At 37.1% G+C, this 22478-nt stretch overlaps 5 protein-coding genes across 6 annotated transcripts; 2 read left to right on the top strand and 3 right to left on the bottom strand.

Moving 5' to 3' along the window:
- The first annotated feature begins 147 nt into the window (after window positions 1-147).
- On the top strand, window positions 148-4624 carry LOC132175626 (protein DETOXIFICATION 27). Its single transcript, XM_059587626.2, has 8 exons — window positions 148-538; window positions 628-1169; window positions 1347-1433; window positions 2106-2162; window positions 3307-3545; window positions 3651-3769; window positions 4166-4255; window positions 4368-4624. Exons 1-8 carry the CDS (start codon window positions 236-238, stop codon window positions 4416-4418), a joined length of 1488 nt encoding a protein of 495 aa, XP_059443609.2. The 5' UTR covers window positions 148-235; the 3' UTR covers window positions 4419-4624.
- Window positions 4625-6957: 2333 nt separating this feature from the next.
- Window positions 6958-11139, top strand: LOC132187559 (protein DETOXIFICATION 27). Of its 2 annotated transcripts, none has more exons than XM_059601906.2 (8): window positions 6958-7298; window positions 7389-7930; window positions 8045-8131; window positions 9328-9384; window positions 9640-9878; window positions 9977-10095; window positions 10601-10690; window positions 10844-11139. In XM_059601906.2, the coding sequence occupies exons 1-8, from the start codon at window positions 6990-6992 to the stop codon at window positions 10913-10915; spliced, it is 1515 nt and encodes a 504-aa protein (XP_059457889.2). In that variant the 5' UTR covers window positions 6958-6989; the 3' UTR covers window positions 10916-11139. The 2 variants fall into 2 exon arrangements, with proteins under 2 accessions (XP_059457889.2, XP_059457890.2); XM_059601907.2 differs by having other exon boundaries at window positions 10829-10905.
- Window positions 11140-13881: 2742 nt separating this feature from the next.
- Window positions 13882-15187, bottom strand: LOC132187566 (putative clathrin assembly protein At4g40080). The gene has a single exon (XM_059601915.2). The coding sequence runs from the start codon at window positions 15065-15067 to the stop codon at window positions 13937-13939; it is 1131 nt and encodes a 376-aa protein (XP_059457898.2). The 5' UTR covers window positions 15068-15187; the 3' UTR covers window positions 13882-13936.
- Window positions 15188-18047: 2860 nt separating this feature from the next.
- On the bottom strand, window positions 18048-20521 carry LOC132186754 (E3 ubiquitin-protein ligase ATL6). Its single transcript, XM_059600787.2, has one exon. The coding sequence runs from the start codon at window positions 19190-19192 to the stop codon at window positions 18137-18139; it is 1056 nt and encodes a 351-aa protein (XP_059456770.1). The 5' UTR covers window positions 19193-20521; the 3' UTR covers window positions 18048-18136.
- A 321-nt stretch (window positions 20522-20842) lies between these two features.
- On the bottom strand, window positions 20843-22478 carry LOC132186753 (RING-H2 finger protein ATL32). Its single transcript, XM_059600786.2, has one exon. It carries the CDS (start codon window positions 22213-22215, stop codon window positions 21271-21273), a length of 945 nt encoding a protein of 314 aa, XP_059456769.1. The 5' UTR covers window positions 22216-22478; the 3' UTR covers window positions 20843-21270.

Raw genomic sequence — 22478 nt, 5'->3', positions numbered from 1 at the left:
ATTGATGCTCACGCGTGGTCTCACGACATCCCTTTTGTTCAATACATGATTTTTCTTTTTTATTTATTGACAAATTAAATAAGCAGATAAAAAATATTATTTAAAACGCCACTATATATATATATATATCAGACGCCAAGGGATATATCCCATGAAATTCATTTGAGCTCTCTGTCCGGCTAGCTGTTTGGATTTATCCCAATTAAGAGATTCATAAACAAGAAAGAGGAGAACGATGATGTCTAGAAGCGCGTCAGTAGAGGATGCGAAGGTTCCTTTACTGGATGATTGCGGTTCAGCCGTCAGATCAAAAGTTGGAAAAGATGATGATGATGATCAGGACCAAGATCTGGCACGGAGGGTTTGGATCGAGTCTAAGAAGCTGTGGCACATAGTGGGTCCTGCAATCTTCAGCCGCCTCGCCTCCTACTCCATGTTGATCATCACCCAAGCCTTTGCCGGCCACTTGGGTGACCTTGAGCTCGCTGCAATTTCCATTGCCAATAATGTTGTGGTCGGCTTCGACTTTGGCCTCTTGGTATTACTTCAATTTCTCATATATTAATTACATATTGTTAATTTAATTATTACATATATAATATATGGTTTGTTTAATTTATTTATCAGCTGGGAATGGCAAGCGCTTTAGAAACGCTATGTGGGCAAGCTTTTGGGGCAAAAAAGTACCACATGTTGGGTGTATACATGCAGCGATCGTGGATCGTTCTTTTCACGTGCTGCGTACTGCTTTTGCCTCTCTATCTCTTTGCCTCTCCGGTGCTGAAGCTGCTGGGACAGCCTTCAGAAGTGGCGGAGCTATCTGGGCGTGTGACAATGTGGATGATACCGCTTCATTTTAGCTTCGCATTTCAGTTCCCTCTCACGAGATTCTTGCAGAGCCAGCTCAAAACTGCGGTGACTGCGTGGGTGTCTCTGGCGGCACTTGTGGTCCATGTCATTCTGAGTTGGCTGTTTGTGTTTAGGCTTCAACTTGGAGTTGTTGGAATTGCAGTTACTTTGAACTTTTCTTGGTGGGTTCTGGTCTTTGGGCTTCTGGGTTATGCTGTTTGTGGTGGTTGTCCTCTTACATGGACTGGTTTCTCCATTGAAGCATTTTCTCATCTCTGGGATTTTGTCAAACTTTCAGCTGCTTCCGGACTCATGCTTTGGTATCTCCCTAAACCCTTAATGTTATTGGATATCATATATCCTCCTATATATAAATTAAGCATCTACAGTCTACTTGCATTGCTTCCACTTTTCCCTTTATTTCCAAAGCTGATGATCACTGCTAATTACCATTTCTTTTTTATTTGACATTGTTTCTTTCTAATTCTAATTTGCAGCTTAGAGAATTGGTATTATAGAATACTGATATTGATGACTGGAAATCTACCGAATGCAGAAATTGCCGTGGATGCTTTGTCCATATGGTAATTAATTAACATAATTTTATCAATAGCATGATTTATATGTAATTGTAGATTAATGTTAATCTTTCACAACCATTTATCACCATTCCAATTTTCAGCCATTTGCTGTCTTGATTGAGGCAGGCTGGTGGACTCTTCGTAATTTGTCTTGGACAAGTAGACCCTACAAGAGCTTTTTCTTATTTATTATATTGTTCAAATTGTTACTAATTCAATCACTAAAATTGTTAAAGATCTCTATTTATTTATCTTACTTATTTTATACATGCCGAATTCAATTAATTAAAAATAAAACAAAAAATAGTTTATATGAAAGCCACTTAAAGCATATCACATTTTCATATCAATTAGTATAAAATTGACATTACAAATAAGTCTGAAGAGTAGTATTATATATATATATATATATATATATATATATTGACTTAACAAAATATATATGAATAAAAGTTTACAAAAATTATTTTCTAAAAGATTAATTTAATTTAGTTTGTCTGCTAAATAATATTGGCCCTAAAGTTTTGAAAAGAATTTGCCTTTCACTTTCAGAAGGATACAATAATGTCTATAAGTGATTCCCGTTCACCATATGTATACAGCTGGCCATACTCTCTTATTATTGAATAATCTTTAGCTAATGTGTGGACTCATATTATTTGTCTCGTTTGGCAGCATGGCAATAAATGGATGGGAGATGATGATTCCTCTTGCATTCTTCGCCGCAACCGGGTATTTCTTCTTCACATTTATTTGCATATATGCCTTTGGTTTCTCCTACTTTATTCATTTATTATATATCAACTTTCTTTTTTTTTTTTTCGGTGGATCCCATGCCCATTTGGTGAACATCACTGTGCACCTCAACACAATTCCTCATCATATGCTCTAGTTAGCAACTAATTATGAACTCAAATAATAGAGGCGGTGCATGTCACGGGCAATTGTTAATAATTTGTGCATTTTACAGAATTTTAATGAAACTCGCCTACCCAAATGGGATTAGGATCTACTGAAATTTTTAAGGAATTTTAGTTTCTGAAATTTCAGATCTAAGCAGTTTATTTTTTATCAAATGGTCATTGTTTTACCACGTGTCACACTACTAATAAAATAATAAATATATAAATGGGATTAGGATTTACTTAAATTCTTAAGGAATTTCAGTTTCTGAAATTTCAGATCTAAGCAGTTCATTTTTCATCCAATGGTCATTGTTCTGCCACGTGTCTCACTACTAATAAAATAATAAATATTTATACAAGTGGCAGAACAACGATCCTTAAATGACAAATATATGACATAAATCTGAAATTTCAGAAATTAAAATTCTCCAAAAAATTTTAGTGGATCCAGATCCACCCAAATGGGTGGACAAATTGTTTAAAATTTGTTAGAAAAAAAAAATCTTTTATTATATTTTAATTCAAATTGTTACCATCATCAACATTGTTAAAGATCAATTACAAAATATTATATATATATATATATTTGTTAAAGATCTCTATGGCGGTCACAAATATAGGATCAGTACGTGTATTGACTATAGGGATAGGATATATATATATATATATATAGAAAATTTTCTAAATTTGAAAAGACCAAAGGGCCCCAGGCCCCCAATAATGATTAACGTACGACAAAATAAAATGATAATAATGCAACAAGGAAGATGATGATGACGACCAGAATGACGATGACGTGGAAGAAGATGATATATAAGTTTACAATATTCAAACGTAAATTAAATTACATGTTCTTTTCCTCTTTTGAGGGCACGAATGAATTTGATTAGATGAATAGAGAGATGGAGAATTCCAGGTGCATGCACTAAAGCTTTGAGATCGATAATATAATAATAATAATAATAATACAGAGTGAGGGTCGCAAATGAGCTTGGAGCTGGCAATGGAAAAGGAGCCAAATTTGCTACGATAGTGTCGGTGGTAACATCAGTTATAATTGGTCTCTTCTTCTGGTTATTGATTATGATTTTCCACAATGAGTTTGCCTTGATCTTCTCTTCAAGCAAACCTGTCCTCCAAGAAGTCAACAAGCTTTCAGTTCTCCTAGCCTTCACTATTTTTCTCAATAGTGTTCAGCCAGTTCTCTCTGGTAATCAATGCTTCAATTCTTTCTTATATATATATACATTTTATTTTTTCATTAATATTCTTGAAGCTATATATATATATAATTTACTTATTTATTTTTGAGCAGGCGTGGCTGTGGGATCGGGATGGCAATCATATGTTGCCTACATAAACTTAGGTTGCTACTATCTCATTGGGGTGCCTCTCGGATTTTTCATGGGCTGGTTCTTCCATCAAGGAGTTATGGTGCGTGTGGTTTTATCATATATATATATATTTCTAGTCACACAAATTAAGCTCGGCTCATTATCAAACTTTGGGCTTATATATATAGCCTACTCTATCTCTATGCTACCTAATGGATATCTCATGCATCATTGCGCCACATCCCAATCCCACATCAATTTCAACCTCGTCTAGTCACATACGAGAGCTGGAAACAAGATCAAAGAACTTCATTATAAACCCACTAATTAGTTTAACATAGAGAAATTGTGATTTCAAACCCTTACTCCCACATGCAGTTTTATCCAATTTTAATTAAAATATTTCACATGTCACGTCTTCCTATATATAATTAAGCTTAAACTTTTGAAATAATTTGAAATTTAACAACATATATATGATAATAAACTTAATCAGGGAATTTGGGCTGGAATGATTTTTGGTGGGACAGCAGTTCAAACCTTGATATTGGCCATCATTACCATACGATGTGACTGGGAAAAAGAGGTAAAAAAAAAATTCCCTCTAACCCTCTAAATTCCTGTGATTTTAATTACTTTTGCTTTCTATATATACACAATGATGAGCCCGTTTTGTTTCCTGTGCTTTGAAATTGCAGGCAGAGAAAGCTACGACGCACCTAATGAACTGGGCAGCGGACACAAATTAAGTAAGAAATGCCTCCTTGGTTGAGGCATTTCTTATTGGCATTACATTACATTATGGATTGGATCGATGGGCTCATAGGTTTAGTTTTCTGCCTTGTTTTACAATTCTCCTACTTCCAATATTGGCCTTTGAACTTTATTGGCATTAAAATGCCTCCTTGGTCCATTACTGAATGAAATTACAAGAGCACTATTGATTGTTTTTAAACTCCCATAGTATTATTCTAAAACATAAATCAATCTTCGTCTTTCTATTTTCTTGGGGGCGGCTACCTCGAATTAAGTCAATACTTTAACCAAATTCATTCATCAATTCCATAATTACCATGTAGCTAGTTCATCACATCCATTTAATTACAATCCCATTACAACAGAAATGATCCAAAATACGATCAGAAAATTAAGTTGTTCATTACATATCTAGCATAATTGAGCTAGGCAATATTGCGTAATAGGCAGAAAAATCGCGCATAACTTTGACTACAAATATCAGAATCCTAAGTTACTCACATATTGTCGGACATGATTAAGAGGGGATTGAGTTAGACAAACCGGTAAAGATTGCATATTATTTTTTCTTGAAAAGGAAAGTAGCGACCTAGCAGATCAATTATGTTAGTGTAGTTGGGAGCTCAGCCCTTTAGCAGACCAATCTTCAGCAGATCAATCTATGGATCAATTAAAATTCAAATATTATTAGTAATTATCACCAAACACGACACAAAAGTAGACAATAATGCAGCGGTTGTAGTGGATGACATTATGACAAATGACAATGCCGCACCTGCAGATATCAAGCAACTAAAGGGGTGTGTTTTGATAACCTTTTTTATGCCTTTTACCCAAAAAGGAGAAGTGAGGGGAGCTTGTTTTATGCATTATGTTTTGATAACCTCCTTTTTTTTTTTTTTTTTTTGTTAGTCCTTTTAAAATTGATCTGAATTTTAAAAATTATTATTGAATTAAATTTAATAGTAAGCTTAAAGCCATATCAATTTTAAATAGATATAAAAAAGACTTATAATATTACTCATAAATGAGTGAGAATTTTAAAAGAAAAAATGTTAAGCTTACTACTAAAAGATTACAACTTTTAAAAAGGAGCAAAAAAAAAAAGGGTTAAAATTATTTGACCCGAAAAAGGAATTTTAAAAAGGATTATCAATCATAAGGCAGAGCAACACCATGTTCTTCAGCAGTCACATGATCAAGCATTGATCAAGATAAACTAAGTATTCAAGCTCTTCAAAGTTCAGATTAGATGTAGGATTAGTGTCCTGCTGTCTTCAAATTGTAAAGTTATTATACTTTTGTATATGAATTGTAAATGAATACTAGTTTGAGTTATAATAATCCTTGTCAAAATCATTTAAAAAATGTGTTTTTTTTTTTTTTTTTTCTCGCATTTTTGTGTTTATCTTGCTATATTTTTACTGAATTGATGTGCTCAGTGCACCATTAATTAAAAAGAAATTGATTTTTTTTTTTTTAAAAAAAAAAAGATGCATTTTTCAAACCATTTTTCTAAAAGAGTCTTTTTTTCCTTTTTTATTTTTGTTTTGTTTTTAAATTCTCTAGACAAAGTATTAAAGTTGTTGTCGATATCATAGGCTTCATAGCACAGCTTACATCTCAGCTTTAATTTTAGCGCACGTTTGAGGGAATCGCCTCAGACTCACGCTTTCCCAAAACGACAAAGCAACTCGGCTTATCTTTGTTTATCATGTATGACACGACAGCTCCCGGAATCCTTGTTTTTTTCGTTTGTTTTGGGCCTTTTGGCCTCGATACGAACAATTTACAATTGTTTGGGCCTGTTCGATACCAAATTTTATTTTAAAACAATTTTCAGAATTAAGAACATGAAAGATTAAGGAGGAAAGATTACAGACTAATTTCACAGCAAGAGAATTGTAACCACAACTCTCAACTAACAAAATTTGTTTATTTATTATTTTAATTTAATTTTCTTTATTAGAATACAAAAGAATACTTAAATATACAAAGAATCCAAACTTTAATTTGACTAACTTTGGGCCAAGAGCCCATTATTGAATTACAAAATAATACTAATTCTTAAAATTTAAATAAAATAAAAGAAAAAATACACATACTCCCAAATTACAATTCTATTTGTCAATGTCTCTTTAAAGCAACTAATTGTGTTAATACTCCTCTTAAAATACCAAAATAATGTCAATGTTTCCAATAGCAAAAATACCTTTCATAAAACTAAAATAATTCTGTAAAAAAATCTCCTACGGAACTTTATAAAACATACACTTCTGTTTATTGAAACGTGGTTTTTATTTTTATTTTTTGTAATAATTTTATTTTTATTTTTTTTGATAATGTAATAAACTATTGAAACGTGGTTGATCGCCCATTGGCTCGGACAGTAGGTAGGCAATAATGAAGGCCAGGCCAGGCCATTACTCCATTCGAGAAGCTTCACCACTAGTACTGCCTGACAAATGACAAAGATTTGAAAGGTACATAAATGTATAAAGCTCTATAGTCTATATATAGCTCTGAAGAAAAGGTAACGACAGAGTCTCGAATTAAGAATAAGAATGCCTCAGATCAGCAGTACTAGTGTAATCGAGGAATCAAAGCTCCCCTTACTAGATCATCATTTATGTTCAACCATTCACTCAAATAACCAAAACGATGGTCATGAGCTGCGTGACTACTTTTCGCAAAGGTTTTGGATCGAATCGAAGAAACTATGGCACATTGTTGGCCCTGCAATCTTCTTCCGTGCCACCAACTACTCCATGATAGTAATCACCCAAATCTTTGCCGGTCATTTGGGTGATCTTGAGCTAGCTGCAATCTCACTTGCTTACAATGTCATCATTGGCTTCGACTTTGGTCTTTTGGTACCTCATCTTCTCTCTCTCTCTCTCTCTCTATTTATATATATCCTGCGTTTTTGTTTATTTATTCATTTCTAATTTATTTTGTCTCAGTTAGGACTGGCAAGTGCACTAGAAACGTTGTGCGGCCAAGCTTTTGGAGCCAAAAAGTATTACATGTTAGGTGTATACCTGCAGCGTGCATGGATTATTTTGTTCATTTGTTGCGTTCTGATACTGCCTTTGTTCCTATTTACCTCTCCAATCTTGAGACTCATGGGACAACCTCGGGAGGTGGCGGAGTTAACTGGGGTGGTTGCCGTTGGGATTATACCACTTCACTTCTGCTTGGGATTTCTGTTCCCCCTGCAGAGGTTCTTGCAGTGCCAGCTTAAGACAGGAGTGATCGCATGGCTGTCTTTGATAGTGCTTCTGATGCATTTGATCACAAGCTGGTTGTTTGTGTATGTGTTCAAGCTTGGGGTGATTGGCACTGCTGTAACTTTGAGCTTCTCTTGGTGGCTCTTGGCGCTGGGGTTGCTGCTTTACACACTTTTTGGTGGCTGCCCCTTGACTTGGAATGGTTTCTCCATTGATGCATTTTCTGGTCTCTGGGAATTCACTAAGCTCTCTGCTGCTTCTGGGGTCATGATTTGGTACTTACTTAATTCTCTCCCCTCAACAACCTCGTATTCAATAACCTAATTAACGATCGAATTACCAATTGATTATTCTTTTCTCTCTTTCTCTCTCTCACTATCTCTTAACAGCTTGGAGAATTGGTACTACAGGATATTGATATTGATCACTGGAAGCCTTAGTAACGCAGAGATTGACCTGGATGCTTTATCCATCTGGTCTGCAACTAGCTATTTATCGCATTATTTCATACTATTATTGGACACATATACATATATACGTACATTATATATATATATATATATATATATATATATATATATATAGGTGTTTCATTTAATGTGGATCCAGACTAAATTAAGAGTGCTGCACCTTTTTCTTTTTTTAAAAAAAAAAAATTCTTTTCTTATAAACGGATTTGACAGCCTATAATATTTGAAAAATTGATTAAGCAAAACAATTTTATTTTTAATCATTTCACTAACTATAAATTGTCAGGTTAGTGTGTAAGGAAATTATAGCCAGCCAAGCATTTTTTTCAAATTAAATCTTACGTATCTACTAATTAATATATACGTTATCTTTAAAAAAAATTTAAATATCATATATAGCATAACATGAAATGGGTCTAATGGAGGGGGTCGTATTAATTTCAACATGAAAAGTATAAAGTATGTGTGGCCGTGATAGCATCACGTACATGGCATTCTTTTTTTTTTTTTTTTTTGGTTTACTTGATTTGGCAAAGAAACCCTACAGATCATAGAAGAAACATGGAATAGATGGGAACACAAATCCTAGTTTATGACTTATGTCGCTCTGGTTGGTTGGGTTTTTGCAGAAAATGTTGGAATTCACATCGATCGATCCCACGGAGATTGATGTTTATGTTAGACTAATTAATTAATAAAGTAGCTACATAAAAATTAAGACTTAATAGATAAGAAGTCATATTTAAATAATCGATTATAAATAAAATTTTATCAATTATAGTTTTGAAAATTTTCTTCTATAAAAGCAACTATTACAAGTATTATTAACAATATTCTATAAATGATACATTCATTTTTTTAAAAAAAACTAATATGTTTTTCAACATATCTATATATATTATTATTAATCAAAGAAGGTAGGGTTCTCGCAATATATAGAATCATACGATACACGTGCCTAGGAAAAAAAAAAAATCACATGATACATGTGGTATGAATAATTAATTTTCTCCTTAATTTGTATGAATTGAAAGAAATATAGTAAAAGTACTTTTTTCTTTAATTATGACTTTAATTGGTATTACTTTTCGTTAAAGCATCTCAAGGCAACTAAAGTTTCATGAACTGCACATGCCAAACTATTCTTCCCAAGTCATTATCTTGATCACTTATTGATATTTTCTTTCTCTTTTCGCATGCAGCATGGCCATTAGTAGCTGGCAGATGATGATTCCACTGTCTTTCTTTGCTGGAGCTGGGTATAATCTATTTACTTGTTAAATATATTTCTTCCCCTTAGCTTTAGTGCATGCTCATGCTTTTTGGCCGGTGGCGGGGCCTCTAATATTGACTAGGGCAGATAAATATCGCTCTCTTTACAATCAAGAATCTAAGTATATCTTTTGCTTTTTCTAGAGTTTTCGCTGGCCCCTCAATATGCTTAAAAACGTTTTAAGATAAGGAAAAGTCAAAAAGATATATAATTTGGGAATTAATATTAATTAATCCTGTAGGGTGAGGGTGGCAAATGAGCTTGGAGCAGGAAATGGAGAAGGGGCAAGGTTTGCCACAGTGGTGTCGGTTGTAACATCTACTATGATCGGCCTAGGATGCTGGTTTGTGATAATGATTTTGAACCACAAAATTGCTCTTTTATTCTCGTCTAGCGAACCTGTCCTGGAAATGGTGGACAACCTCAAAGTTCTCTTGGCTTTTACCATTCTGCTTAACAGTATTCAGCCAGTTCTCTCTGGTATATATATTTTCTCGATTCTTGGTAATTTAATGGGCTTCTGATAATTAATATATAATAATTGCTAATTGTTAGAGCGAGGCTACATTTTCTTGTAGGAGTTGCTGTGGGGTCGGGATGGCAAGCATACGTGGCATACATAAATCTTGGTTGCTATTATTTGTTAGGGCTCCCGCTTGGATACCTTCTTGGATGGCATTTCCACCAAGGTGTCATGGTACGTACGTGCATGCTCTCTTCCTATTTCTCTCCCTCCCTCTGTGAAAATTTGAAAAAGCTAGAGTAGGACTACTTCCTATGCCTCGATGATTTCAAGTCAAAGTAATTAATGTTATTTTTTACAATTATTTTATAACGACTAGCATGTATAACATGTTTTAATTAATATAAAAATTCACTTAAAACATGTCATGTTAGTCAATATAAATCACTTTAAATGAGATTATTGAATATTTATTGTTGGCTTGTTAACAACTCCTTTGGAGTTTTGGCTCGCTGATTAAGGTATCCTAGCTAATATATATTATATTGTGTTCACTTTTTTTTTCTTTTGGGAATTCATGATTGCTTCTTTTGATTATCCTGTGTTAATAATAATGTGTATGTAAAATGTAGTGGAGGCAGACAAAGCGTCAAATGTAATAAGAAATTGCATGAATTTATTGGGAGCTAGCTGCTTGGTTATAATGTTCTGACACTTGATATGATAATAAACACAATAGGGCATATGGGCTGGAATGATGTTTGGCGGAGTTGGGATCCAGACTTTGATATTGGCCATGATTGTGGGTCGGTGCAACTGGGACAAGGAGGTAATTACTTAATAGCCCTCCACTATAGTAGTACTCCTCGCATTATTTTTATATTATAATATAGACACATGCAATGCATCATAAATTAATGTGCATATAGAGACATGCATGGACAAATGAAGTAACTGATGGTCATAGGACACATGGATGTAGGTGGAGAAAGTTAATATGATTAAAGAGAAGTGGGAAGCCATCGGAAAGAAACAGGAGGAGCGGTGCATTTAATATAATATAAAGATGAGCAGATCGATCTCCCATTTTTATTTTCCTGTTTTTGTCGGGCATCGGCTATTACTGGCTCTTGTAATTTATGGGAGTTCGACTGAAATCACATAAAATGAGTACCGCTTTGGCAATCCACAGTTGCCATTGGGTCCTGATCAAGGGATAAAAACATTAATTTCTACTCAGTAGTGTGTTCAATTTGTGTTTTTTATAAATTAATATTGGTCGAGTTTCTTTTTTTTTTTTGCCCATAAATATTAATTAATAGCTCAATAATATTCCTATCCAGTAATGCTATATGCATCGTATTTTTATTCCACATTTTATTCACTTTGTTGATATATATAGTACTCCTAATCAATTTTTTTCTTTTAAAAAAAAGGGAAGCTGATCCAAAAGTAGGCAAATACCAAGTAGAACGAGAAAGCATTGTATGGTCATCAACGTATGTACTTAATTAGGATGCCCTCTAGGGCGGGGCGTTACAGCCGGTGATATATATATAGATGGTAAATATCAAGGTGATAATATCTGGATCATTTCATTTAAAAATAACATCAAATATTTTAAGAACTCTACACAGGATTATATATCCGAAAAAAAATCTAAATTTCGTGTGCATCGCAAACATTTGAAGGATGACAAGGAAGCATTTTTTTTTTCTAATCAAGATCAACTTAAATGTTTAAGAAAGGCAACCAAAAGTACAGTTCTTTTGTGTCATAGAGGCAATGAATTGAAATCCTAGGGGTGAAATTTAAAACCGCCTAACCGCAACCGCTAACCGCTAACCGCTATAACCGTTAACCGCTAACCGCCTAACCGCTTTGAAAGCGGTTAGTAAAAATCGCTAACCGCCTAGGCGGTTGCGGTTAGCGGTTAGTGGGTTTTGAAAATCCGCTAACCGCTACCCGCTAACCGCTTTTTTTTAAATATAATATATATTTATATTTTATATTTTATATATATATATATAATAACAATAAGTTGTGAGTTTATGACTTTTTTTTGGTTGATTGAAATGGGTCTCAAGCTTCAAGTTTAACCATATATGTTGGTTTTTTTGTTGCTTGTGAGTTTATGAATTTGTTTGTGTTTTATTTAATTTCTATGTGTGAGTGTATGAACTTGCTTGTGAGTTTATGTATAAGACTACAAGTGAAGTGATGATTTTGTTGTAATTTTATTTGTATATTATATGATGTGTAGATTTGTAGAAGGTGGCCAACAAGATTTTGGTATATAACAATTTTTAATGCTAAAATGGCCATGAAAAGGGAAAAAACAAATGTTTAAAATGAGAAAAAAAATGTTTAAAGTGAGCCCAAAACCGGCCCAAACCCGGTCCAAACCCGGCCCAAAATCGGTCCAAAGAAAAAAGCCCAAAAAAAGCCCAAAAAAGCGGTTAGAAAAAAAGCGGTTATTCCAAAGCGGTTAACCGCTAACCGGGCGGTTAACCGCCTAGGCGGTTAACCGCTACCCGGTTAGCGGAGGCGGTTAGTAAAATTTACTAACCGCCTAGGCGGTTGCGGTTAGCGGTTTTAGCCACTAACCGCTAACCGCAACCGCTATTTCACCCCTATGAAATCCATTGCAATTCTTTCAATCTCAGCTGATCATTTGTAATAAATAGATAAGAATGAGAAATGAAATTAAAAAAACCAAAAGAATTGGTAATTTTGGGGTGGCTGACCATGTCAAGAGAGTGGTAAACCGCTTCAAAACAAGTCGGGAATGATCGACCATCCCTCAAAACATTTGGGTTGTTGGACCACCCTCCAATGGGACCTTAAATTTTATTTTTTTCCTCTTTCTGATAAGATAGCTTATTTTGAGCTGTTGGATTGGAATTGCAAGGGACCAGCTCGATCAATTTCTCTTGATCTATATATCTGGCGTTGTTTCAAAATTTTGAAAAAAAAATAGCATAAATACATATTTTAAAAATTAAGAAAATCGATGTCAGTATTATTATATTATATAACATATATGTTGAATGGCAAGGACAATTAATTCTAATACTCCATCATTGATTTGAGATAAGATTGAGCGTTATCACAATCGTTATTTTGGCAAATCATGATCTTGAATATGTCTAATTAATTAACCTTCCAATTTCTTTCTTTAGTCAGTCAAAGAAGGGCGAATTTGGGCTCTGAAAATGTCAATGTTTCACTTTCACTCTCTTATATATGAGAAACAGGATAGATTATTTGGAGAATCTAATTACGGAGGAAAAGAATATATGCCCCTAAATTTGCAAAAGATTAAGCAACTTGCTTTGCATATATATATCTAATTGAAATTGAATTTGAACTTGTTTTGATGAATTTGAAGATGTTGGAATTAATAAGCTGCAGCCAGTCAACGGAACCTTCCAATCGAGTTGAAGGAGTCAGCTAGAATTGAAGTCGTTGAACCGAACTTTTTTATTCTTTTTCTAACGCTTTCTCAAAGTCAGACTCTGATCGTGTCTATTCTTATTGTGTTTCTTTGTGGATTAAAAGTTCTTTTTCAAATGGAGTCTAAACCCTCAGAGATTTCACCCTATAGTATTCATCTAGATCTATATATTGTAAGTTATTTTTAACCATTAATTAATTAATTTCCACCACTTCCATCCAGCTTTATATATATATATATATATAAAACACGAATTCAAAGCTAAAATATTCACGCACGCGCGACCATATATATATCCATATACCCAAAATTAACTACCATTACATATATGCAGCGACAGCCATTTGGTCCCCAGTACGTTCTTATGGGATGCAGAAAATTAAATGGCCTGCCTGTCAGAAGCAGCAGCATATTCATACTTTGTTATGATCAAAATTTAAGGATAATTAATATATATGAAGAATAATTTTTTCTGTTAATTCCTCCGTATGTGCTCCGATATGATCCTACTACATACGCAAATCAATTTGCACGAACAATTTGATTCCATCGGCCAAAAAATATACAAATTAATAAGCTCGAAAGCATATATAGCGCAAAAAATTAAGGAACATTCACTCATGCATACGGTTCCACTGACTCTAAAATCTGAAAAGGAAACCCGTCCAGGCCCAACCTTCCGGAAGAGAACTGGACCGAGTCGTCTGACCTCCTCAGAACTCGCTCGGAAAACCGAGCTGACTCGCTCACCTTCTCGCTCCTCGCCTTGAGCAACAATTTACCGTCATCTTCGTACACCTTCTGCCTCCCAACCCTATCCTTTATCTCCCTTACCAAACTCCAGAAGCTCTCGATGAAGCTCTTTTTTCCGGTGGACAACTCGAAAAGCCGCTCCTTGCAATTCTCTAGCCTTTTCAAAGCGCAAACCAACTCGACCGATTCACCAAAACTCATACCATTCTGCCTCTCCCTAAAATCGGTGATTCGGATCGAAACCTCGTTTGTGGCCGACAAACAGTCCTCGCCAACAAAACGCATAATCTCGCCCACCAACTTGTTACCTGTCACGTGCAAAGAATCCGGTCTTTTACAAATCTCTTCCATCAAACCCACCAACGAAACAGTTTGTTTAAGCAAATCCTGATTCATAAGCGCTGAGATTGTTTCTTCTTGCTTATCTTTATCTAGAGTAGTAGATGAAGATGAAGAGGTGGCAAGAAATAAACCCAAAATCCTAGAGGTGCACAAAAGGGTCTCTATGTATTGCGCGTACCATCGGACCCATGAAGAGAGCTCCCACGTGATGGGGCTTGAGCCGTCACGGAAGTTTGAGAGCTTGAGGTAGTTTCTGCCGCCGTTGGAGGGGTACACGGAGAGCTGGTCGTGGAGGATGAAGCTGCCGTGCTTGATGACGTGGTGGACGGTGATTAGGCATTTGAGGGCGACGGAGGAGTCGCGGGTGCTCTGGAGCCTGTCCATGAGGGCCTCGATGGCGACAGAGGCGGTGGCGCGTGAGCTGTGGCCGAAGGAGAGGATGGTGGCGATGTGTTTGACATCGGGAGGGTTGAAGGAGTCGTGGGTGGTGGCGCGGAGGAGGGCTAGGTGGAGAGAGAGTTTGCTGGGTTTGGAGAGCAGGGCCGCTTTGCTTTGGGAGGCCTTGTCCTTGATTAGGCCTATGATGTCTCTTACCTTTGTTACGTGCCCCATGCCTCCTTTCCTAGCTTCTTCTGTAGGAGAAATTATAAACATCCCCAAAGTTTCAGACTCATCAGGCCATCTTCTTAGCCGTCAAGGTTTTATTCTATCTTTGCAACAGGGTAGTCAAATTTGGGAAACTGATCGATCGATCTCAGGGATTTTATTTATTTTTTTTTTTTTGACATTTAATTGTTGAGATATAATTTTTATTTTTTCCTGAGCCAATTAAAATTTTCCTAGCTACGATGTCAACACGAAGGTGCGATGTCAACCTATTATTAGTAGGTATGCAGAATTTGTCAAGTTTTATGTATAACTTTTTCAATTTATTAATTGAGACTTATTAAATCTATGAATTATTTTATTTGTATGTCAGATTGTCACGTATATGTAACATATACATATATTTTATAATTAATGATTTCAAAATAATAATCTCATTAAACTTTATACTAATATTATCATTATAAATAAATATCAATCAACTTAATTTAACTGGTAAATTCTTGTCCCTAAAGGGTAGCTCAATCGGCTGTGAACCACGCATCATGAAGCAGAAGTCACTAGTTTGAATCATCCTTCCCCCTTTTGTTGTGTGGACATGTCAAAAAAAAAAAAAAAAAAAAAAAACTGGTAAATTCTTTTTTCTCCGAATGACAATTAATGACCACGCCAACATTAAAAGAGACACAGAAAGGGGTGGGATGTGAGCCATCAATTAAAATGTTCTATTGTTTCAACGGGATTAATTTGTTCACAAATTACTGTAATTAAGTTCAAGAAAATTTTGACTTTAACCCGCAAAAGAACTTGTTTTTTTTTTTTAAAAAAAAATAATAATAAAAAAGAAAAAAAGTAAAAATATTAATGGTAATAGTAAAAGTAGAATAAATCTTAATTACTCTGTTGTCTCCACTAGATATAGATTTATTCTTCATTTCATATTTGATGGTGCGCACCTTTTTAAGAATTTTAAGTTGAAATCCAACAATTCTCAATTTGGTCGTTGAAAAAATCGAAGGGCCAAGAGAAACAAACAGGTCGGTCCCTTTAGAGTTTAGATAAGAGATAAGCTATAAGCCACACCAAATTAATTAAGCAGCTTCTCTAATTTAATCAACAACGACTTAAAAAAAAAAAGTCAGACACGTGATTTGTGTTGGGTAAACATCCCTTTCAAGTTATGTTTTTCCAAGGGATGGTTGATGGTTCAATCACTTTTACACGGCTTCAGATGAACCAAAACCTTATCGACTGGTACTAGTCCTTATAAAATATGTGGGTTTAGTCTATATCTCGATCAGTTTAGATAATTGAGGTGGACGATCTCGCATTCATTTTGATTGTCTGCTATCTCATCTGTATCGTTGTGATGATGGGTTATACAGCAGTTGGCCAAGTGGCTCTGTCTAATTAAATGGCTCATCTTATAAACCCCACTCTATTTGACTTTTAGATGATAGAACTCCAAGCTAGATGGCGTTTTCTTTTTAATCAATTTTTTTTTTTTCCTCTCTTTATCGTTCAAAAAGGACCAAAAAAAAAAAAAGTGTCATAATAGCAAACATTATATTCTCTAGAATTATTTGATACAAGTAGCTAGCATACATATATATTTTTTGTTTCCTATTCACACGTACAGCACATACCCTTGCTTTTCTATCGATCTCTTATTTTAATTTTATTATTAGAGAAATGTTTCCAATAAAATTTGTTTGTTAATCATATATGTTAGATAGAAAGAAATTAGAAATTATGAGCAGCTTTTCGTCAAATATATAATTTGATGAAAATCCTAACATGCAATGGTATTGATGTCCAAATGCTCGAAGCATATACGTACAAAAAATGTATTAAATTAGAAAGTGGGAAAAGGCGAGGGGATTGTGATGATCTAGTTAGCGACTATATACCTTCTACCTACCACACTTCACAATTATGAAAATGTTCAAATAAAGTGTCTTTACCACAAAGGTGGTGGTTGAGTTGGTAGAAGAATTCCTTTCATCTTAGTGGTCGCGTGTTCGAATCCGCTTGCGGTAGTAGATGCGTGAACCAGATGCTACTTTGAAGGGGCTCTACTGGCTCACACCTTTGTGGGGTTGTGGTGACTGGCTCGCCTTCCCAGACAGTAGCTATGGCTCAAACCGGACATTCCACAGCGGGTGGGAACCCCGATGATAACATCCAAGGTGGAAAACTACACTGGTCGCCCCTTCCCACTTTTTTAATTAAAAAAAAAAAAAGTGTCTTTAATTTTTTTACAAAGAATCTTTTTTTTTTTTTTTTTTTTTTTTTTTTAATATTGTGAAGAATCTTTTTGAGCAACGAATAAAAATTTCGTATACACTACTAACTAAAGAACAGAGCACCTTCAAATAAATATATATATGCAAAAGTAGAAAGAAATTAGATCTTTACGTACACTATACTAAAGAGTCTCCTTTCTTTTCTTTTTTTGGCTAAGTTAATACTATCACAATGCACAAATAATCCAAACAAACCATTAAAGTGTCGTATACACTACTAACTAAAGAACAGAGCACCTTCAAATAAATATATGCAAAAGTAGAAAGAAATTAGATCTTTACACTATACTAAAGACTCTCTTTCTTTTTTTTTGCCTAAGTTAATTTTATCACAATGCACAAATAATCCAAACAAACCATTAAAGTGTCGTATCATAAAATTTGGGGAAAGGCAAAAACTCAAATATCAAATAATAGGCCAAAGCATTCCTCCAAATTGACTTACATTTTTAGACAATATGATTTTCATATATATTTTTTTATAGAATTAATTATGACTGATATATATATATATTTTTATTTAAAAAAAAAAAAAACTCAATTTAAAGCAAAACTTTGTCCCAAGTAATGTCCGTCCAAAAGCACATCACAAACCAACTTCTGGGCCCTGGCAATTCATTTCTAACTGTGCGCATAAGCCCTCTCTGTATCTTCTTCATGCCAATTGCCAAAGGAAGAAATAAACAAAAAAGGCACAAAGAAAAAAAAAAAAGGAAGAAGCCTATAAAAAATGCCTGAGAGCAATAAAGTAATGGGAAGACAAGTATATACATAGAACAGAAGTATCGTTTTAGTTTACAATGATCCACACTCAAACGGGGGACGGAATCGACGATTCTTCCACTCCCTCGGCCTTTACGCCAAGACAATCTAACGGCATCTTAACGGACGTCAAGAAGCTCTTCCCAATCGTCACACTCCCCTGGCCCTCCGCGCCCAACTTCGGAGACTTAACGGCAACAAACGGCGGCGTCCTCGAGAACACCCACCAGTCCGGCCGTCCAACCTGCCGGTCCACACAGCTATTCTTTCCTCCGCTACACCCTTCCCTGCCCAGTATGACGTTGTAGCTACTCGACCGCTTCAGCTTCCCACTAACCACGATCTGCTTCCTCACCTCCTCCTGCAATCTCAGAGTGTACCTCTCTGTGTTCTCTCCCGGTTGAACCAGTGAGTGACCCGTCGAGTGCGACCTCGGGAACTTCCCCGATATTCTCGTCCTCGCTGGACAGTCTCCCATACGATCATCCTCAACGTTGATCAAAACGTCGTCGTGTTCTCCCTCACCGTTTTCTGACGCCGAGTTCTGCTGAATCGACTCGGTCGATTGCGCCGCCTTGGGAGCGAGCTCAACTGGTGTGAGCTTAGCCCTGCAAACCGGGCACGTCGAGCGGGATGCTAACCAGGCGTCGATGCAATCGGGATGGAACACGTGGCTGCACTTGGGCAGCAAACGCAGCGTTTCGTAGTCTTCGAACTCGCTCAAGCACACGGCGCACTCAAGAGCTCCCTTGCCCATTTTGAGCTCTTTGGCCACGGAGTAGACGAGGATTGGAAAGGTCTCAATCACGGCCGGGTCCAGACCGTTGTGTCTGGACCTGTTCGTTTGGCCGGTGGTATGGGCCTCGGCGGCGCGTGAGTCCAAGCACTCGCGGCAGTAGATGGAGAAAAAGGCCAAGAAGAAGAAGGCGCACATGAGGAACGCGATGACCACCGCCATCGACTGGCTGAAATTTTGGCTCGGAACGTTCATAGAGGGTGAATCCGTGGCCGACTGTGCATTGGCACGGTGGGGCAGCGGCGAGAGAAACAAGAGGAGCAGACAGGGTGTGATCGTCGTACGGCTGAGATTAATCTTTAGTCTCATTTGGAACGGAGTTGCAAGTACTCGATCTGTACAAGAGAACAAAGTGCAGATCGAGTTTCGTGGAAAATTGGAAATATAAAGAGCGAAGCAAAAGAGGAATAATTTAAGCCGTTATCGTGCGCGGGAAGAAAACAAAGGATGGAACTTCTCAGTGACTGGCGGTGGCATCGGAATTTGCCACGTGGCAAGCAGGTAACCGCTAATGGCTGGTACTGGGGAGCGTTAAAGACAGCGGCAACTGGCAACTGTACAGTAGAGTGACCTTTGTGGGGCAACAACTAGGTTTGTGTCAGCGATGCATAACGCTAAGCAACCAGAATCATCAATTTGAGTTTTTGAGGCATTTGATGGGCTACAAGTAAAATGATCGCTACTGTTGTAATAAACATTTTCTTATCCGAATGGGTATTTATACAAGCCATTGATCAATTCAAAAGAGCTATATTGTCTATTGAAAGAGAAGGGTACGCAGGCGAATAGAAAGGGGATGAACTAGTTTCCAGAAGTATCTGATCCTCTCTGGGTTTGAGTTTGCGATTTCAACAGTGACTTGCTAAAACCAGGGTTTAGAACAGAACAGCGGCGAGGCGGCGTAACCGACAAAAAAAACGAAAAAACCGTGTGCCATGAAACATCTGACCTGGCAAAAAGAAACGGGGGTTTCAATGGACTCTGGTTTGCTCGAGTCTATCCAGAATAGTAGAAGGATATAAGTTAACCCCACTTGGATATGATTCAGGTTAGGACAAAGAAGAACTATATATATCAAATTCATAGTTACCACCACCTCCCCCGGCCCCCCCCACTCCCCGCTTTTTTTTATTTATCCTTGGTACCATAAAGCCTTTTAAACTGCAAATTGCTGAGGGCAACTTGAATTTTTCTGCTACGCATGAAAGTTGGATTTTGAAGCTCCAAGTGGATAGCGAGTGCATGGTATACCTTGCTTGTCTGGTGAGTCAATTTTTTTTGTCGATACATTTTTTGATAGATATATATATATATATATATACATACAAATCCCTTGTATTTAATGAAGTTCAGGGGAGCTCAAATTGAAGGACAATTTTGGTGTAAGAAGAATGTAAAATAGAAAGATCAGCTGCTGCACGATTCTCTGTATCCTAATTATGTTCATCTGTAGAAGTTATGGGATGATTTAAGCTGCTGCAGAATCTGTTATGTCATGATTTCAGTCGCTGCAGAATCTGTTTACGGCATGAATTTTGGTTGCTGGTATTATCCTTTGTTGGTTAACACTTAACAGGCTCTCTGTGTGTTATCAAACTAAGCAAAGCTAAAAAATCAAAGTGAACTCAAGAAAACTTAAACCTTTTTTTTTTTTTTTTTTTTTGTGATTTAATTTCTTATTATGTCCAAAAAAATTAATATAATTTCTGATTAAAAACAAAAGAGTTAATCTGGGAAAAATTTCACAATCCCATAACTGATGCAGTGATGCTGATTAGATATTCTTTTTTAACCATTTCACTTTGGTTCTATTTAAATTCACTAAGCATGACTACCTCTCATCAATGAAAAGAACATAAACAAAACCCAAAGAGGGAGAGGGGAGGGGGGGGGGGGGGGTGGAAGTAGAATAAAAGGTTTTTTTACATGATCCTTTTACAAACTGGATGTAATTCTTCACATTCAGATAAGATATTGGCACTCCTGGTAACTTTATTAACACCCTTGGCACAATTTGATGTGTTTTAATTGGCTTCAGATTGTACCAAACGTATATATATATATATAATATAAGCAATTTAAACAACCCCACAACTTGCCTTGCGGCCAACTCACTAAATTAACCATATAAAAAAAGAAACGCCCTCCAAAACCATCCAAAATCGGCTTTTGGCGACACCAAAAAGCATCCTGATCCAATCTCCAGGTACAGTTTGATTAAAGAAACAAAGATTAAAACCCCCCACTTGCTAATATTTTCAAAGAATCCAATCAACCCACTTCACTCCAAACATGAGCGGAGCGCCTCCGGATTTAATTAATCACAATCAAACGAGAGACACTGCCGACCAGGTTAGTCCCCCCAACAGACTTCACGTGGATACCATCTAGCGGCATTCGTCACATTTTCCTTCAACGGACAGTCTTATCCCGTCCACGTCACCACTCGTATACCCTTTTCTCGAACTCGCTACTGTTGCCAAAACGACGCCGTAGCTCATCGAACGCTCCAGCTTCTCACCCTCCAAAACCTGCTTCCTCACCTCCTCTGGCAATCTCAACGTGTACCTCTCCGTGTTCTCCACCGGCGAGTGACCCGTCGAGTACGACCTCCGTAACTTCCCCGATGTCCCCGTTCTCGGTGGGCGGTTCACGATCTCTCCGCCTTGAGCTTCCTCAATATCAACCACAACGTGATTTTGTTCTTCGCCTAGTCGGGACCCCGAGTTTTCTTGGGTTGGTTCGTTGCTTGACTCTGTTGACTGCGATGAATTGGCGGCGATTCCATTGACCGCCGGGGCGACCTTAGCTCTGCAAACCGGACATGTCACCCGAGAAGTTAACCAGGTGTCAATACAATCGGAGTGGAAGACATGGTTGCATGTGGGTAACAAGCGCAGCGTTTCGTGGCCCTCGAACTCGCTCAAGCACACCGCGCACTCGAGCTCTCCTTTGCCGATCTTGAGACCCTTGACCATGGAGTAGGTGATCACCGGAAAGGTCTCGATCACCGATCGGTCTAGACCACGGCGTCGGGGGCGGTCTGGGCCATAGGAGGAGGCGTTGGGCAAAGAAGCATCGGCGGCGGCGGCGGCGGCGACGCGTGACCGGGCACATTTGCGGAGGTAGATGGAGAAGAAAGCCAAGAAGGCGAAGAAGCAGACGAGGGCGACTGTGACGATCATCATCGACGGTGTGATCTTCCAGTCGAAATCGAAGGAGCTCTCCGGTGATTCCGTACTTGGCTCCGCATTGGCGAGAAGGGACGCCTGCGCAATGAGGAGCGCGTGGGCCCATATGATCCTGCGAAGATCTTCGATCTTGACTCTCATTTCGGAAGTCAGAATTTGAGAAAACAAGCTGCTCGCTCCGTTGATTCAGTGTGAAGACTATATACTATTACTACTAGAGACTAGAGTCATCCAATGAAGACCAATTTTAAGAAGCAGGGGATATAAGAAGAAGAGCGCGGTGGCGTGTGGGTCGGCAAGGGGTGATATCAGGAGCATGGCACGTGGCAAGTGGTAAACAAGCTAGCTGGTGAGGGTTGTACCTGGGACAATGTGTTCGATTTTCGATTTTGGAGCATATAGCC

The sequence above is a fragment of the Corylus avellana genome, chromosome 6 (assembly GCF_965113065.1).
Source record: "Corylus avellana chromosome 6, dhCorAvel1.hap1.2, whole genome shotgun sequence".
NCBI lineage: Eukaryota > Viridiplantae > Streptophyta > Magnoliopsida > Fagales > Betulaceae > Corylus > Corylus avellana.
The sequence above is the reverse complement of the archived record's forward strand: the minus strand, read 5'-3'. Positions and strand labels throughout refer to the sequence as shown.

What these genes read in the sequence shown, in the direction of transcription:
- LOC132187559 (XM_059601906.2), top strand. Translation starts at nt 6,990, where the DNA reads ATGCCTCAGATCAGCAGTACTAGTGTAATCGAGGAATCAAAGCTCCCC. An exon ending in ATTTCCACCAAGGTGTCATG is followed by an intron (nt 10,096 to 10,600) that starts GTACGTACGTGC and finishes TAAACACAATAG; the next exon opens with GGCATATGGGCTGGAATGAT. An exon ending in GGTGCAACTGGGACAAGGAG is followed by an intron (nt 10,691 to 10,843) that starts GTAATTACTTAA and finishes ACATGGATGTAG; the next exon opens with GTGGAGAAAGTTAATATGAT.
- LOC132186753 (XM_059600786.2), bottom strand. Translation starts at nt 22,215, where the DNA reads ATGAGAGTCAAGATCGAAGATCTTCGCAGGATCATATGGGCCCACGCG.
- LOC132187566 (XM_059601915.2), bottom strand. Translation starts at nt 15,067, where the DNA reads ATGTTTATAATTTCTCCTACAGAAGAAGCTAGGAAAGGAGGCATGGGG.
- LOC132186754 (XM_059600787.2), bottom strand. Translation starts at nt 19,192, where the DNA reads ATGAGACTAAAGATTAATCTCAGCCGTACGACGATCACACCCTGTCTG.
- LOC132175626 (XM_059587626.2), top strand. Translation starts at nt 236, where the DNA reads ATGATGTCTAGAAGCGCGTCAGTAGAGGATGCGAAGGTTCCTTTACTG. An exon ending in GTGGATGCTTTGTCCATATG is followed by an intron (nt 1,434 to 2,105) that starts GTAATTAATTAA and finishes CTCGTTTGGCAG; the next exon opens with CATGGCAATAAATGGATGGG. An exon ending in TGTTCAGCCAGTTCTCTCTG is followed by an intron (nt 3,546 to 3,650) that starts GTAATCAATGCT and finishes ATTTTTGAGCAG; the next exon opens with GCGTGGCTGTGGGATCGGGA.